General features: G+C 43.6%; 1 protein-coding gene across 4 annotated transcripts in view; it reads left to right on the top strand.

Annotated features, from left to right (window-relative positions):
* Positions 1-18,886, top strand: part of NCOA1 (nuclear receptor coactivator 1) — a 641,218-nt gene that overhangs the window by 561,105 nt on the left and 61,227 nt on the right. For all 4 annotated transcript variants that reach the window (XM_089688167.1, XM_089688169.1, XM_089688166.1 and 1 more), the window contains 4 exons: positions 2,375-2,470; positions 6,292-6,432; positions 9,611-9,758; positions 14,277-15,633. In XM_089688167.1, coding sequence (XP_089544293.1) covers positions 2,375-2,470; positions 6,292-6,432; positions 9,611-9,758; positions 14,277-15,633 — 1,742 coding nt within the window. The remainder of the gene's footprint in view (positions 1-2,374; positions 2,471-6,291; positions 6,433-9,610; positions 9,759-14,276; positions 15,634-18,886) is intronic.

Raw genomic sequence — 18,886 nt, 5'->3', positions numbered from 1 at the left:
TCCTTGTGCCCCCGTGAAACCATCTTGGATCCTAGGGCCAAGCTGTACATGGTGACTTGACTTCTGTACAAATCATGACCAAAGCTGTGCTTCAATCAGAGTCTCTCCCCTACAAACACTACAACTCATCCATGCTGCAAATACCCACCAACACCCATGGTCACATGACACTCCAGGGTCTTGACTCTTATCTATGCTGTAGAGTTAGAGGGTCCTTCTTCAGGTGTGATTGTCACTGTCTTGTGACATGGACACTTTCCATTGAAGGGTGGGGGCCTGAGAACGCCAAAGGCAATGTGATGGCATCACAAAGATGTTCAACCACAAGATCATTTGGTGGCAGCAGGTCTGGCATGCAGCACTGAATCACCAGTCCCCATTAGCAAAAGAGGTGCTAACGAGGAACAAAAAAAATGTTAATGGGCAAGAGGGATAGATGGGGTGAAATCTTAATCTTCACATTGTCTTGTGACTAAGTTCCATCCTTGGTCACTTTGCTGTTAAATGCTAGAACTTTAATGGGGCAGTAAAGGCTTTGGTACTTGAAATGTGGATACCAGTGGTGGGAGGGGATAGGAATTACTCTTGAGCAGACATTGAGGGACCAAGCTGTGCCTGGAATTCAAGGGGCTCCACAAAGAACAATTTGAAGACTGACTAACACTTGCAGCCATCACAAGTTAAGCAAAAACATCCTCCTGCCAGGTACTAGATCGATTGATCCATATGAGCAGCATACGTGCATTTGGCTGATTTGTCTGGTATCTCAAATCATTTATGTCCCGTGTAGATCCTGTGCAAATAAGGGATGCAGTGTGATGACGGTAGAGCTCAATTGGTCTCTTAAAGTGTATGTTGGGGCAAACAAAAAATATGCAGTACATCTATGCAATGCATGCATATTACCCCATGTTTTATGGCATTAATTTACAAAAAAATACTGTGCCATCTGCAAAAAAAGGCACTCAGCTCAAATTTCCTGTTGTGGGCTGATGACATACACGATTTTGTGGACTGGAATCTTAAGGAAAGGTATCATCCTTAGCCAGGAAGTGTGCAAAGAGCATCTCTAAATTTTTTAGGTCAACAAGTATGTTTTGCAACTATCATACAGATATAAAAAACTCTTTCACAAAGATTTTATTGAATTTTGAGTTTACAATCAAGTACAACCATATAAGAGACTACGCCAGATAACATCCTACAGACACATTCAGGAGATCAACATTTAAGACTGAATTGTCTCCAAGAGATAGGCGGTATTGAGATGGTTCTCAAAAGCCCACTTGATAGTAAATTGGTCTACAGAGGGTGTTCGAGAGGGTGTTGCACTGTAGAAAAGGTAGTAGGATGGGGAGGGGAGAAGGAGGGCAGATGGCGGGATGGAAGGGGGAAAAGAGAGCAGGTGAGTAGGGCAATGGGCTTAGGTAAAGGGAGGGGAGGTAGGAAGGTGTGGGAAAGAGGGAATAAGAAGAAAAGGGAGACAAAAGGAGACGAGAGAGGTCAGGTGGTCCTTGAAGGCCCATTTGATGATAAATTGGTCTACAGAAGGCATTCTAAGGGGGCCCATTGGGTGTTGCTCCATAGAAAATGGAATGGAATGGGAGGGGAGAAAGAGGGAAGGCAGTGGGAGGGGAGGGGGAGGGGAAAGAGGACAGGTAAAAAGGGCAAAGGGGTTAGGTAAGGGAAGGGTTAGCAAGGTGAAGATAGTTAGAGAGGACTTAGGAAAGGTAGTGGAACGAGAGAGTGGGGCAAGAAGAAATGGGAAGAGGGGTAGAGAAAAAGAAGAGAGAGAGCAGAAGAAGAGAGAGAAATAAAATAGGGGAAGGGATTAATACCATGGGTTCACTGCCTGCCATTCAAATAGCAAAACATTATAGGGGATAGTTGGTCACATATGATATACTAATCTGCCACCCTTTCAAGAATTTTCTGTGTGTGTCTAATCTGATGGCCTTTTAGTTTCTCAATGATCATTATAAAATGTATATTTTCTTTTACTTTATCGAAAATCAGTCAGAGGGTCTTCCAGGCTCCAGCAATGGTTAACCTGGTGGCCATAAAGATATGTATAACGTATTAAGGTTGTCTCCACTTGAACGATTCCTAGGATAGGAATATTAGGAAGAACTTTCCATTGATTCTTGTGTAAAGTACGAAGGTTCATATTTAGGAGATAGCAGAGGATATCATAGACCCCCTATAAAAACACTTTCAAAGGTCTATTTATTGGCATATTTATCTGATCAGAATTTACACTTTAGGAAGTCTTCTATATCAGTCCCAAAACAAAGCAGTTATATAGGTATAAGCCTGAAGTGATTTCAGTGTGCTATACAATATGCTAACCAATGCCTTTGTGTCTCCTTGGCAGATTTCCAGTCGTGTCTCATCTGCATTGCGCGGAGATTACCTCGGCCCACTCCTGTTTCCGCTATTGAGTCTTTCATCACAAAGCAAGACGCTACAGGTGAGCACAGTGGCCCATGGCAAGCTCCCAGGGTCCCCAAGCTAGGCTGTGCCAAGAGATTTGTATGCCTACAGGCAGCTGTGTTCCTTTTGATGTCATTGGTTTGCCTTTACTGCCTTTGCCCCAGTAAAAAAAGAAATACTGGGAACCCCACTGATGGAACATGGAACCAGCAGTCTGCAGTATAGCAATGAGATGTGGCAGTACAGTATGATTAAAGAGAAAATTGGATTGGTTACTTTGGATTTGCAGATGATGCCATTTCCTCTAAGTATATTTGAACCAACTGCCAAACTCTGTTCAAATATTGGATAGAGTAAAACGTGTCAAGTTTTATTGCTTTCTTTTACCCCTTTTGAGGACATCTCAATTCTATACTTCAGCATTTCAGGTGTGGTGCCTGGGACAAAGTTAACCACACACACAGACCTACTCAGGCCCAGCCAGTGACTTTCCATTCCTGTCCAGAGCTTATCCACTTACTGTAGTGGTTCAAGCAAACCCTGCCTCTACTTATGTGTGAAACACCGATTGAAGGCCCCCGTTCACCATAAAGTTTACACTGTGATCCCAAGACATGGCCCCGAACACAGCATCATTAGGTCCAAGATGGCAAATCTGGCACAGTTGTCATCTAAGCATTTCCTGCTGAAACCGTGTGACAGAAGGACAGGCAATGAGGGGAGCAGTTGTACCTGGGACAGGAAGACCCAGTAATTAGGACCTCGTTAAAGGATGTAACCCTTCCTGTTTTACTGGAAAAAAAGTGTTCAAGAAAAAAGGTTTGGAAGAAGTTCACCAGCTTTGACAACTGGCATCTTTTGTGGCAGCCAGAGTAAGTTCACATTTCAGGATGGGTAGCTTGGAGACTTTGAGCTGGTAAAAAAGAGAAAATCTTGTACAGACATTTTGGTTTGCATGGTGAAATGAGCAGCAGACGTTTATTAGCAAGAAACAGATTGTAAAAGCCGCACTTTACGTGTTCACCTTTTCCTAACATTTTCTGTAATGAAAATGCTGATAAGATCATTACAAACCCGATCCGGTTTATACAAGACTGATGGTGGAATGCGGAGCATCTGGCTGCATTGTTGTTGGACACTATTTTATGGCAGGTGGTTTCCCAGCTGTTTTATCATAAAAGGATAACTGTGCTTTTAAAAAATGCATTAGCTCTTTTAATATATCCAGGACAGCTTTGTAAATGTAACATTTTACCTCTGCCCCTTTCCTTTCCCATGCTTTGACATCTGTCATTGCAGGCCCAGACTGACTTACAAGAATATGGGGGCCTCAAATGCTCCTGCTGTCTCCAAAGGGCTATATATAATATTTATAATAAATATTGCTAAAGAATATTGTGATAGACTGGAGAATTACTAGAGAGAAAAGTTGGAGACTCCCAGAGGAGTTAGAGACTGGTAGCCTTAGCTGCATGCGGCAAGATTTCATAGAGGCCATAGAAGAGAGAACTGGAACCGAGTCCACAAACCTAAGACAATGAAGTCTGAGGAGACATAATAGACTCCAGGGTACATGTTCTCCCTGTTCATATAGGGTAGTTCAGGTTTGTTGCCATAGCCATACCAAATGGTCTGGGCTGTATACACAAAGATCGGGAGGCTTGCAGATCTAGCATCAGGAGATGAGGGGAGGATGTTTAGCATTCAAAACAAAAACAGTATCTCATCTCTCTCTGGGGAGATTATAACTATCATTGGGAAGGCTGCAGAGGGGAAGGTCTATTTGGAGACCATGATAGGAAATGTATATCATGATCGGTTCTGGGGATCAAGCTTATAGTTCTACCTGGGAAGGGTGCAGAGGGGAAGGTCTATTTGGAGACCATGATAGGAAATGTATATCATGGTCGGTTCTGGGGATCAAGCTTATAGTTCTACCTAGGAAGGGTGCAGAGGGGAAGGTCTATTTGGAGACCATGATAGGAAATGTATATCATGGTCGGTTCTGGGGATCAAGATTATAGTTCTACCTGGGAAGGGTGCAGAGGGGAAGGTCTGTTTGGAGACCATGATAGGAAATGTATATCATGGTCGGTTCTGGGAATCAAGCTTATAGTTCTACCTAGGAAGGGTGCAGAGAGGAAGGTCTGTTTGAAGACCAAGGTAAGAGATGTATATCATGGTCCTATTTGGGGAGGAAGCTAATAGTTCTTGTTGGCAAGGGTACAGAGGGGAAGGTCTGTTTGAGGACCACAGTAGAAGATGCATATTAAGGTCCTTTCTGAGGAGGAAGCTTATAGTTCTTGTTGGGAAGGGTGCAAATCGGAAGGTCTGTTTGGAAATTACAGTAGAGGCATGTTATGATCCTTTTTAGGGAGGAAGCTTATAGTTCTCATTGGGAAGGGTGCACAGTACAGATCTGTTTGAAGACCAAGGTAGGAGATGTACAAAACACAAAAGAAAAGATCCCCCTGGGGCTTTGTAGGCAGAATCACAAGTACAAAATATCTAAAATGCAAATGCCAATTTTCATTATATAAGGATCTTAAAACAGACCCATAGGTCCAATAAAACTATATCGTTATTACATCTTAGTAATGACATTTATATATAGCATGACACCATGTGATTGTATATGTACCTTTTACATAGAGATACTGCCAACAAGGGTGTAGCTTGATCAATTGAGGTGTAGTTCTCAAATACATCCCAACATGTTGCTGAAAGACTCTCCTTCTTGAGGGAGAAGATGCGTATATTTGAATTAGTCTGTATATACTGTATGTAGTGATTGGTAAAACAATAACAAGTCACATGAAGCTGGTATCTTCTGCCATCCACACATACCGCACTGAGTTTCAATCATGGATCCACCAGACAACCACATGGACCCCCTAGTTCCCATCAATGTGTGTGAATATGGTGTCAGCCGCACATGTAAGGGAAGGCGTCACTTCCAAATGAAGTCAGTCCACAATGAGGTAGAGGATGTATATCATGGTCGTTTCCAGGGAGGAAGCTTATAGACCTCATTGGAAAGGGTGTAGAGGAGAAGGTCTATTTCTCCAAGTTGCATGGGGAGCCCTCCTGAAGACCTGAGCAGTGGCATTGCCCAGTGCTGACTCTGGGGATAATTGCAGCCAGTTTTGGTACTGGTATCAGTTTGATTTCCAGAAATTCAATGGGGGTTGGAGACTGGAGTCTGTAGGAGACAGACAGACACTGGAGCATGTTCCATAAAACTGCTAGAGCTGGTACAGCATTCGTTCACAAGACAATATAAAGAATCCAATGTGCTTCAGGGGTACAGAGATTATCCCCTCCTTCAGGGCTATAAAACATGAGATTGGTACACATATGGTTGTGAAGACACAAAATTTAATCATATAAAAAGTAAAATGATAAGATTCTATACTTTAAAATATACAAAGAAACCAAGAATATATTTATAAACAATCCTATGTGTCATCTTTCACACCTTTTTTGGCTGCCGCACACAAGATGCCGACAAACGACAAATTGATAACACAGATCGCGCGCCATACGAAGATGAGTGCTGGCAAACAACTTCGCTCTCCACTTATTTTTATTGGCCCATTGACAGAACACACGAGAGGTTGTGCAAACACTCGATTTGGAAACCTTGCCCCGCATCTAGAGTTCTTTCCTCTCGGCCGAGGCCAAATCCCTGACATTAAGTATGATTATGTTGATGAACGAAGACAATCTTGTCATTTTTCCAGGGTTTGTTGCTTATAATAGGGGGGCTTCTCTTCGGAATAAAAAAAAAAATGTCTGTTTTCTTACGGAATGGCTTACAGTAACGGAGTTCTTGTGTGTTTTCTTTTTTCTGTTTAGGTAAAATAATCTCTATTGACACGAGTTCCCTGAGAGCCTCGGGTAGTACTGGCTGGGAAGACCTGGTCAGGAAGTGTATCTATGCTTTCTTTCAAGCTCAGGGCTCTGAACCATCCTATGCCAAACAGCTCTTTCAAGAAGGTGAGTGTAGGGTCTGCTCCGGGTTGGGGTATCCAAATACAAACACGGCATAACTGAGCCTTTTAGATGAACGTTCGGTTCACTTGATAGGTCATTTCAAGCTGTGCTCCAGGCAGGCAGCAGAATCTGCAATTGAAATACATGTATTGAATCAGTATATCTGCCAAAACTGTTAGTGATTCTGTTCAGCCATAATTGTGAGTCACGCATTCTTGCCACAACGTAGCAAGAAATTCTGGCACTGGTGCAAGAATGATTAATCTTCTGTGCACAGGATCCTGATGCAGGAGGGATAATTATGTAAACAGAGAGGGTTGGTGTTAGGGTAATAGAAAGGGTTAATGCAATGATTACAGGGAGGGTTAGTGTTAGGATTAGCATTACAATGTGAGTTGGTATTAGGGCTACAAGAAGCTTGTGTTAGGGTTACCGGGAGGGTTAGTGTTAGGGTTACAGGGAAGAGTTAGTGTTAGGGTTACAGGGAAGAGTTAGTGTTAGGGTTACAGGGAGGATTAGTGTTGGGGTTACAGGGAGGGTTAGTGTTAGGGTTACAGGGAGGGTTAGTGTTAGGATTACAGGGAGGGTTAGTGTTAGGGTTACAGGGAGGGTTAGTGTTAGGGTTACAGGGAAGGTTAGTGTTAGGATTACAGGGATGGTTAGTGTTAGGGTTACAGGGAGGGTTAGTGTTAGGGTTACAGGGAAGGTTAGTGTTAGGATTACAGGGAGGGTTAGTGTTAGGGTTACAGGGAAGGTTAGTGTTAGGATTATAGGGAGGGTTAGTGTTAGGGTTACAGGGAGGGTTCGTGTTAGGATTACAGGGAGGGTTAGTGTTACAGGGAGGGTTAGTGTTAGGGTTACAGGGAGGTTAGTGTTAGGGTTACAGGGAGGGTTAGTGTTAGAATTACAGGGAGGAATAGTGTTAGGATTACAGGGAGGAATAGTGTTAGAATTACAGGGAAAGTTAGTGTTAGGGTTACAGGGAAGGTTAGTGTTAGGGTACAGGGAGGGTTAGTGTTAGGGTTACAGGGAAGGTTAGTGTTAGGTTTACAGGGAGCTTAGTGTTAGGGTTACAGGGAGGGTTAGTGTTAGGATTACAGGGAGGGTTAGTGTTAGGATTACTGGATGGGTTAGTGTTAGGGTTACAGTGAGGGTTATTGTTAGGATTACAGGGAAGGTTAGTGTTAGGGTTACGGGAGGGGTCAGTGTTAGGAATACAAGGAGGGTTAGTGTTAGAATTACAGGAATAGTTAGTGTTTGGATTACAGGAAGGGTTAGTGTTAGGGTTACAGGGAGGATTAGTGTTGGGGTTACAGGGAGGATTAGTGTTGAGGTTACAGGGAGGGTCAGTGTTAGGGTTACAGGGAGGGTTAGTTTTATGGTTACAGGGAGGATTAGTGTTGGGGTTACTGGATGGGTTAGTGTTAGGGTTACAGTGAGGGTTATTGTTAGGATTACAGGGAAGGTTAGTGTTAGGGTTACGGGAGGGGTCAGTGTTAGGAATACAAGGAGGGTTAGTGTTAGGATTACAGGGAGGGTTAGTGTTAGGATTACAGGGAGGGTTAGTGTTAGAATTACAGGGAGGAATAGTGTTAGGGTTACAGGGAGGATTAGTGTTGGGGTTACAGGGAGGATTAGTGTTGGGGTTACAGGGAGGGTTAGTGTTAGAATTACAGGAATAGTTAGTATTAGGGTTACGGGGGGGGGCAATGTTAGGATTACAGGGAAGGGTTAGTGTTAGGTTTACAGGGAGCATTAGTGTTGGGGTTACAGGGAGGATTAGTGTTGGGGTTACAGGGAGGGTTAGTGTTGAGGTTACAGGGAGGGTCAGTGTTAGGGTTACAGGGAGGGTTAGTTTTATGGTTACAGGGAGGATTAGTGTTGGGGTTACAGGGAGGATTAATGTTGGGGTTACAGGGAGGATTAGTGTTGGGGTTACAGGGAGGATTAATGTTGGGGTTACAGGGAGGGTTAGTGTTGGGGTTACAGGGAGGGTTAGTGTTAGGATTACAGGGAGGGTTAGTGTTAGGGTTACAGGGAGGGTTAGTGTTAGGGTTACAGGAAGGGTTAGTGTTAGGGTTACAGGGAGGGTTAGTGTTAGGGTTACAGGGAGGTTAGTGTTAGGATTACAGGGAGGGTTAGTGTTGGGATTACAGGGAGGGTTAGTGTTAGGATTACAGGGAGGGTTAGTGTTGGGATTACAGGGAGGGTTAGTGTTGGGATTACAGGGAGGGTTAGTGTTGGGATTACAGGGAGGGTTAGTGTTAGGGTTACAGGGAGGGTTAGTGTTAGGGTTACAGGAAGGGTTAGTGTTAGGGTTACAGGGAGGGTTAGTGTTAGGATTACAAGGAGGGTTAGTGTTGAGATTACAGGGAGGTTAGTGTTAGGATTACAGGGAGGGTTAGTGTTAGGGTTACAGGGAGGGTTAGTGTTAGGGTTACAGGGAGGATTAGTGTTGGGGTTACAGGGAGGGTTAATGTTAGGGTTACAGGGAGGGTTAGTGTTGAGATTACAGGGAGGTTAGTGTTAGGGTTACAGGGAGGGTTAGTGTTAGGGTTACAGGGAGGATTAGTGTTGGGGTTACAGGGAGGGTTAGTGTTGGGGTTACAGGGAGGGTTAGTGTTGGGGTTACAGGGAGGGTTAGTGTTAGGATTACATGGAGGGTTAGTGTTAGGGTTACAGGGAGGGTTAGTGTTAGGATTACATGGAGGGTTAGTGTTAGGGTTACAGGGAGGGTTAGTGTTAGGGTTACAGGGAGGTTACACACAACCCGATAGCAACAAGCAGTTAGACATTCCCTTCTTAGACTTTAGTGTCACAATGATGTTCCAAAGAATGGTCTGTTGATTGATTTGTACAAATCAGTTCTACCTAAATAAGCCTTAAAGTGGATCCATGAACAAAACTGGTCACTAGCATTAACACAGCGGGTTTTGTTTTTGTATCACCTCTGTAGTTTTATTACCTGTTGACTTTGTTAGTAGATCCAATAAAATAAAAACTGTTGTTTTTTTTCATGGAGTTTCACTTTTTAATCATTTGCTGCCAAGCTCAGACAAAGTAATCCTGGAAGTGGGCTTCTAACATTTAAAAGAAACTCAATTGTTTTTTGTGTGAATAAAAATACAGATAGATCTAAAAAAAATAAAAATTGTTGTAACTGTCTTGTAATTGTCCACAGTGATGACGAGGGGGACGGCCTGCAGCCCTTCTTACAAGTTCACCTTGAGTGACGGCACTGAGTTGAGCGCACACACCAAGTGCAAACTATGCTACCCACAGAGCCCAGACATGCAGCCCTTCATTATGGGGATCCATATCATTGAAAGGTGATGGATGAATCCCTGTCCTCTTTTTGTATCTTTTGTTAAGTCATTCTTTTAAAGGATTCCTTCCTTCCCCCTCTTTCTTCTTTTATTCCCCCTTTCCTTCTCTTTTCTTTTCTCCAACCTTATAAATTCATATATCCAAGGCTATGTGGTAGTCCAGCGATGGTGTGCCAGTCTAGAGTTCCAAGTACCCTCTTTTCTACACCCATGCCCACCATGCACTCTCTTATTGGCTTGTCGGGCAATGGTTGTAACAGCAACGTTCTACAGAACTCTATACTGATGTTAGATGAAGGACTTATGACCCCTCTAGCATTTTTCTAACTATCCATGGACTATGCAATAATAATAATCCTAGACATTTTTCTAATACCCTAATGAAATTTTCCATCCATTAATGATAGACACTGCAACTGTTCCAACTCCTTTCCTATGAAATCTCCTGTTCAATGGCAAGTCCCTTCCTAGGGTTCCCCTGGAATGCTCAGTATGCAACCTATAGAAAATGAAGCCTGAAGATAACGCCATTGGTAATGATTGGAGACAGCAAGACTAAAAGTTCATTGGCTGCCTCAAAATCAAATACTTGTTTAGTTCTTGGCAACCACTGTAGAGAGCAAATTGTGAGACAGTGACTCAACCTTCTCAGATCCAGTGACTTGCAGGATCGTTTCCAATCCTAGCTGTAGTATTTCAGTGACTGGAACGTGCCCCTCCTCTCAGAGTTCCTTAACCAAGAGACAGGAAGATTTTGCATCAGCTACTTCAAGATGGAAACCCTTTGGATATACAGTACATGTACTCTGCCTATAGACCATGACAAGAGAAGCTCTAGGTCCAGCAATACTGTAGCTAGACTCAGAGGAGCACCCCATCCTTTAGTTTCTCTCCTCCCAACCCCTACAGCTTCCTTTTTTTCCTCCTTTCTTTCTGTTTACCTTCTCTTTTTCCATTCCTTACATTGATTGCTTTCCTTCATCCCTATTCTCTTTTATCTGTCTCTACCCCCTCTCCTCCTTTCCCTTCACCCCTGACCTACATACCCAAAATTTAAGAGTCAACCAGTTGATGGTATTTGTAAAGTGCCAAACCAACATCAACTCTTATAAAAATATAATTTTATTACTTTAGGTATTAAAATCACATAAGGAAAGCAGTGTGGTTCAAGTCCATTTGCATGACCTTTACAGGTATTTAGCCCAAACTGCATAGAAACTCCATATCTACTCTAAAAAAAAAACTCCTACTGCTCAGCTGGTTGATATTGTATCATACGTATCTCTAATTCAAATAACGGCATATCAAGATGGCATATGGTATATGTTCATCCATCAGAGCTATTAGTAGGAAGCCAATGGCTTACGTGTTTCCCAGATCAGAAGATATGCCTCATCACGAGATTTATGGAGGTACAGTATATATATGTGATAGAAACCATCTATTCAGTAATGGTGAAAAAGAAAGGGCACCCAGAAAGGAGATGGCAAGGGATACGGAAGGGTTCATAGAGCTCCAGAGATCAAAAAATGTTCCAACACACCTCATTGTCTTCTAAGGAAGATCCACACATTTGGAAGTTTAAAGTGTCACTGCATCACAGAGAAAGTATAACTGAGTCCTCTTTATATTGTATCCAAAATATGGTAAATTTTAAATATTGCTACAGTCCTCCAAGTATCTCCAGTGGATCACCTAGGGAGTTGCTCCTTTGATAGTTATTTGAAGAAATAAAATAATATTTATATAAGAGATTGTTTGTCACCTTAAAAACCCATCAACTGGGTGTTCTAGACCTTAGACGTAAGGTGTTCTAGAACTTAGACCCAATGTGTTCCAGAACTTAGGTGCTCTACACTTTAGACCTTACATGTTTAAGACCTTAGACTTCAGGTGTTTTAGACCTTAGATGTTCCAGAACTTAGACCTTAGTTGTTGTAGACATTAGGTGTTCCAAATCTTAAACCTAAGGTGTTTTAGACCTTAGACCAGCAATGGGCAAACTACGGCCCGCGGGCCGTATACGGCCCGGCGGACCTTTTAATCCGGCCCTCGGAGCTAGGCTCCCGCTAGGCTCCTCTCACAGTCCGCCCTGAAGACCGGTGTAGCATGAAAATCTGTCTCCTATGAGGATCTGTCCCCCTCGACGTATCTGCGCATGTGCCGGAGATCGCCGATCTGCTGCTAATGCCTGAAACTGGCACATGCGCAGATACGTCGAGGGGGGCAGATCCTCATAGGAGACAGATTTTCATGCTACACCGGAACGGCGCGGGAACACGGCGAGAGGAACGCGCGGAGCAAAGGTAAGTGAATTGACACAGGGGGGACTTGGGGACTTAATATGGGGGATGAATTAATATGGGGGATGAATTACTATAGGGGGGATGAATTACTATAAGGGGGATGAATTACTATATGGGGGATGAATTACTATATGGGGGATGAATTACTATGGGGGATGAATTACTATATGGGGGATGAATTACTATGGGGGATGAATTACTATATGGGGGATGAATTACTATATGGGGGATGAATTACTATGGGGGATGAATTACTATATGGGGGATGAATTACTATGGGGGATGAATTACTATGGGGGATGAATTACTATATGGGGGATGAATTACTATATGGGGGATGAATTACTATGGGGGATGAATTACTATATGGGGGATGAATTACTATATGGGGGATGAATTACTATATGGGGGATGAATTACTATATGGGGGATTAATTACTATGCTTACTATGGGGGAATATTACTATACTTACTATGGATGACACATACACATCATTCATCTACTCTTGGTCCGGCCCCCGGGTCCAATATATGAACCCATTGCGGCCCTCAAGTCAAAAAGTTTGCCCACCCCTGCCTTAGACCTAAAGTTTTCCAGACCTTAGGTGTTCTAGACTTTAGATCTTATTTGTTCCAGACCTTAGAACTGAGGTGTTGCAAACCTTAGGTGTTCTAGATCTTAGACCTTACTTGTTCCAGATCATGGTTTTTTAGACCTTAGGTGTTCCCAACCATAGACCTTAGGTGTTCTAGACCTTAGGTCATGGGTAGGCAACCTGCGGCTCTCCAGCTGTTGTGGAACTATATTTCCCATGAGGCACTGCAAAGATTACAAAACTGACAGTTACAGCTATGACTTGCAGAGGCATGATGGAACTTATAGTCCTGCAACAGCTGGAGAGCCGCAGTTTGCCTACCCCTGCCTTAGGTATTCCAGACCATAGATTTTAGGTGACTTTAGGTATTCCAGACTTTAGAAATGTGCCCTCTGCTCGGGTTTTTTTTTTTGTAACGCATATTTTTATCAATCCCAATTTTCCATTGGTTCCGTGTAGTAGGCAATGTCTGTATCCATGTTTTTACATTAGTTTTCCTGGCTGTGAGTAAAAGCTCCTGTATGACAGTCTAAAAAAGTCCCAGATCCAGTTATATTATGATGCACATGCCCAGGGGCGGACTGACAACTCATGGGCCCCCCGGGCAATAGGGGATCATGGGGCCCCTGTGTCCTTGCCCAAACTCAAAAAAGCCTATGAAAAAGGTACCAGGGGCATCTCATAGGGCCCCCTACTGACCCTGGGCCCTCGGGCGGTGCCCGAGTTTCTAAATGGTCAGTCCGCCCCTGCACATGCCTCATAAACCAAACAAAAATGTCCTTTACCTTCCCTGACTGAGACAAAATTTCCTTCATTTGTGTCTCATGCATTTCCTCTCCCAGAGACTGCAGCTCACAGTGGAAGAGTTGCAACAGCAGAGGCAGTGGTGCCAATCCAAAGGCAGTGGGCAGAACTTGATGTGGCCATGTGCTGATTGACAAACCACAGGCTTGTGAATCATCAGTGACCGTACTGATAGCCATGTCCCCTGCACCCACTGATAGTCATGCCCCCTTCTCACCCACTGTAGTAAAAGCAGGCACAGAATACATGAAGGAGACAACTCTGCTGTGAAATCAAGAGCATTGCAGTATCATTGCCACCCCATCACAGGATGCTGCATTTGATGAACGTTATTGGCAGGCTCAATATTTTCTGATACTCACCATAGTTGAGTGTACGTTGGAGGTGAAACCCTGCTGTCACATCAATGCCTCTCCTCCAGCCAATGTAGGCTGATTGACAGTATAATACCTCCCTACATCATGGTTACTGTTAGCATTTTGCAGAGCAAATCTACTCAGTGTCAACTGACAACATCAAGTCACCTACTAGAGCCTCTGCAGCTATTTCTGTTCCTAAGCTGCAACTTTGTGTAACAGAAAAACAGAACATGATGAGGTGATGTGATTTTTAGCTTTTTATTTTAATTTTTATGTTACATTTACTTGGTTTTCTGAGCTGAACTGTATCTATATTCTGGTGCCTTGCATGTGCTAAGGTTTTCTCTACAGAACTATATTGCTGACTGAACTTCCTTTTATTTTCAACATATTTTTGATGTTGTTGTTAAAATAAGAATGCCATAACCATTAGAAAAACTGTATTTTTGTTCTCAGGGATCAAAGCTCTCTCTGCACCCAAGACAACACTAACTCAGGAATGCCACTACCACGACTCAGTCCTTCAATCAACTCTACCATCTCGCCAGCGCCAGGGATGCCCTTCTCTTCTACCACCTCCCCATCCAGTGGCAGTATGCTGACCTCCAGCATAAACCAGCAGCCTGTCGCCGGCCTCCATAACATCAGCAGTTCCAACACCAGCCAAGCCAACTACGGATGTTCTCCTGGAAGTCAGCTTGGAACCAATGTGGCCTTAAATATGGGGCAGGCCGGACCCCAGAATAGTAACAACCTAAACCTCAATAGTTCCCCCATGAGCAGTCCAGGGATCAGTCCGTCCCAGTTCATGTCTCCAAGGCCACGAGGTAGTCCAGGACTGGTGTCCCGGCCTAGAGTTTCAGGTAATCCCTTTTCTCCACCCATGCCTACCATGCACTCCCCTGTTGGCTTGTCGAGCAGTGGTTGTAACAACAATAACAACAGATCTTTTTCCAATGTTCCCCAAAACTCCATGCCAATGTTGAATGAAGGACCTATGACCCCTGTAGGATTTTCCTCACCCTCCCCAGGCATGACAGGTGGGGTATGCAACAACAATAACAATCCTAGGCTCTTTTCTAATACCCCAATGAACACTTCTGTTCAGGCCATTAACGATGGACCTAACAACCCCTCCAACCCCTTTTCTACGACATCCCCTGTTCTGCGCCAGGCCCCTTCGCAGAGTTCCCCTGGAAGGCTCAGTATGCAGCCCATAAAAACAGAGCCTAAGGAGAACAGTATTGGAAATAACATTGACAGCCGGGTTGGGGACAGCGAGGCTAAAAGTTCATTGGCTGCCTCAAGTCAAAAACTTGTTCAGCTCTTGGCAACCACTGCAGAGAGCAAGTTGCGAGATGGGGATCCAACCTTCCGAGATCCATTGACTTGCCCGGTCGTCTCCAATTCAAGCTGTGGGAGTTCAACGACTGGAACGTGTCCATCCTCTCACAGTTCCTTAACTGAAAGACACAAGATTTTGCATCGGCTCCTTCAAGAGGGAAGCCCTTCGGATATAAATACTCTGTCTATAGACCATGACAAAAAATGCTCTGGGTCCAACAATAGCCAGACTCAGGGGAGCGCATCGGACATAAAGATGGAGCCTTACAGTGAAAAGAAAAAGGACTCCAAAGATCAGCTTCTTCGTAACCTACTGGACAAGGATGAGAAGGAGGTGAAACCGCCTCCTGCCCTAAGCCTGGATGATGTCAAAGTCAAGGTGGAGAAGACTGAGCAGATTGGCCAGTGTGGCTCTGCATCTGTGGTCAAGCAAGTTCAAGAAGACATAAAGCTGGAGACTCCAGATCAGGTAAGATGTGTCCTATTTTCTTTGGTCTTCCACTGGCTGCTTTTTGAGATGTTCCAAAATTAGAGAATACGTAAGAAACTTTTCTCTTTTTTCTTGTGATGTAATTTATGAGTCCGGATGCACATATCGAGAGAAAGGTATCTAATCTTTATCTTCTAAGTTAATGTTCTACAGTAGTCCAGGCTCAACATTTTCCTGGACTTTATTATGTGTTTGGCCCAGGGGCAGACTGACAACTCATGTGGCCCCCGGGCAATAGGGGATCATGGGGCCCCTGTGTCCTTGCCAAAACTCAAAAAAGCCTATGAAAAAGGTACCAGGGGCATCTCATGGGGCCCCTTACTGACCCCGGGCCCTCGGACAGTGCCCGAGTTTCCAAATGGTCAGTCCGCCCCTGGTTTGGCCTCCTTGACACCCAGGTAAAATAAAGAGTGGGAAGGTGCTGCAGGGTGAAAAGCTGCCAATAAGAGGAATGGAACATTAAAGAAAGTGGAAATAGCGTATTACTTTGACCTTCCATCCCTACTGATCATCTTTCCTGCCAAGAGATCTGCTTAAACTACATCTAAACCCAAGAAACCTGAATTGTAAACCCAAGCATACCAGTCCTTTCATGTGGTGCCTGCATTAGATGTCTTTGGTTAAGGCTTTTCCCCTTATTTTTGGCTTAGGGATCCTGTTCTAGGGTGACAACACTCACTGCACTGTATCTTTTAGGGAGCACCCTTGTCACCTTTTTCATGTACAACAATGCAACACAGTGTTGTCACCCTAGGGAAGAACTACTGAACATCTCTCTCTTCTCATTGCCATACCACAATGGGTACAATGATAACTGATAAAAGTGCAGCACAGGCAGCGTGCTGAGGAAATTATAAACTCACAATATTTCTGTCAGGATCAACAGGTATTTATTTGCACTTTTTGAACAGATGTAACAAATCACATTTGACGGTATAGTTAACAGATCAAAAGAAAGTAAATTAGAGAAGCTCATTATTGGGGTTTAAATACACTTCAGCTCTTTTTCTATCATGTGAGCAACCTTTCTCAACCTTTTTACCTCAGAGGAACCCTTAAAAAACTTCAGATCCCAGGAAACCCCTGCTAAAATGAAACATCTAGGATGAGTGGGAAAAATGCTTCTTATATTGGTAGTCAGTAGGAAGAATGTCCCTTACATTGGTGGTCATTGGGAAGAATGCTCTTTACATTGGTGGACAGTGGAAAGAATGTCCCTTACATTGGTAGTCAGTGGTGAGGATGTCCCTTACAGTGGTGGTCAGTGGGACGAATGTCCCTTACATTGGTGGTCGATTAACCCCTTACAGGAAGCTACAAAGAACATTGGTGTCATGCTGCTGGCTCTGCCAAGTGCCCCAGAACTATGCCAGCACCATCAGGTGGAAGGTCAATGAGTCACAGCTCAAGGAACCCCTAGCAACCTCTAGAGATACCCGAGTTGAGAATGGCTTCCTTAGAGTGCTCTGTTTCCATTAATGATCATGTAAGACCATGTGCATATAAATTATGAAGTGTTTGAAACTTTACACTATTCCAAAAAAGGGCTTCCATGAGCTATAAACCCAACCATGAGCTATAGACCTATCCTACTCACAACAGAAAGTATTAAACCAACAACACCCAAAGCAGTTGGAAGTTTCATCTTCTTCTCATAGTACCTTAACAGTTCTGCTTTGGTGTATTCTGGTATCTCTGTCATGTAAGACATAAAACTTTGATGCACTATATAGGCCAACAGGAGCTGGTGGTGGTGGGTGTGGTAGATCATTTTATTTTTCAAAATTCTGAACATCCCCGTTCATGCAAAACTAAGGGCAGTCCTATCTGATGATTATGTGCAGATTGTGCTTTCTGACCTTTCTGCTCTGACAGGTAGAGAATTAAAATCAAAGTAAGATCACCAACAGCTGTCCCTGAGAGGTAAGACCCCACTATGATAAGAACTTAATAGTGGGGACTGAGATTCATTAAAATGCCAATTCTGAACTGGTCATCTTTAAGGGCCAACATTACTTCCAATCAGTGCTGGAACAAGGTCATTTAGCCCCCCAAGGCGAAAGGGCAAAAGTATGTCCTTCCCTGACCATTTTTTCGAGGGCCTAGCATAGATATTAAGACTTCCTGTTCTTCCACCAGAACTAATTATATAACCCTTGTGCAGATGCCCAATTTCACCTGTTTTGCATTTCCATGTATATGTAATAGAAACGGGGGTCAGACTGGTAGGTAGCCTGTTGATAAAAACTCGGTGTCTCAAACCTCAAAGAGAAGGCAAGCATACTTCTTCTGCCATCTTCAAGCCCAGCTGGCAGCCATTATTGTTTAATAGTCTACGCCTTTAAAAAGGCCATTTTTGCAACCCCCTCCTGATAAGGTACCCAAGGTGCTTACCTCTTCTGCCTACCCCTGCGCCTGACCCTGCTTCTGATTCATGAAAAAGAAAATAATGACATGTTTCTGCAGTAAAACTGTTGAGGGTGAAGGCAAAGAGGAGGCTGCTTTACATGAGCTAGGTTTCATCTCACTTCCCTTTGTGTCTACAGGACAGGAAGTAAAGGAAAATCCCCCTTGTGGGACACAAACTAAAAAAACAACAACAAGGGATTTAACCAATCCCTACTGTGTCCAAAATGAGAAAAAAAGTTTGGGTATTAGTTATTTAATGTTTAAGATATCATGGTTTGACTGTCTAAATCTAAAAGGCCGTGATAAGCTCCTTGTGAATAGGCAAGCCAGGGCCCTTTCAACGTGTTTTCTCTTTCTGGTGAAGGGGGCGAAAGTCATCGTCCAGATATTGATTCACTCACTGCACTCAGCCTCGTGCAAGAATTTCTCGCGTTCCATTGTCTCTGCTTCAGCCAGCTGGACGAGGAGTGAACTGTATGGCTGTCCCAGAGCTGGAAACCAGATCCTCTGTATGACACATTGGGACACTCTCCCTCTACTCCACCAGTTCTTCTACTGGAGATCCGGTCAGGGATCAGTCAGCTGCTGCAGGCCCGTTATCTGCTGCATGATGAGAGGTGGTTGCAGCGAGTATGAAAATGCGTCGTGTTTGTTTTCTCAAAATAGTCACCATTAAAATCTAGGGCTGCAACGAACAATTATTTTCATAATCTATTTATTTATTATGTTATTTATTACAGGTACTTATATAGCGCCATCAATTTATGCAGCGCTTTACACACACACACACACATATATATATATATTTTTTTTTTTGTACATT

Source organism: Staurois parvus, unplaced genomic scaffold (assembly GCF_062004578.1).
Source record: "Staurois parvus isolate SC_StPar_1 unplaced genomic scaffold, SC_StPar_1.0 ptg000448l, whole genome shotgun sequence".
NCBI lineage: Eukaryota > Metazoa > Chordata > Amphibia > Anura > Ranidae > Staurois > Staurois parvus.
Note: the sequence above shows the minus strand (reverse complement) of the source record. Positions and strands in the feature narration are given on the sequence as shown.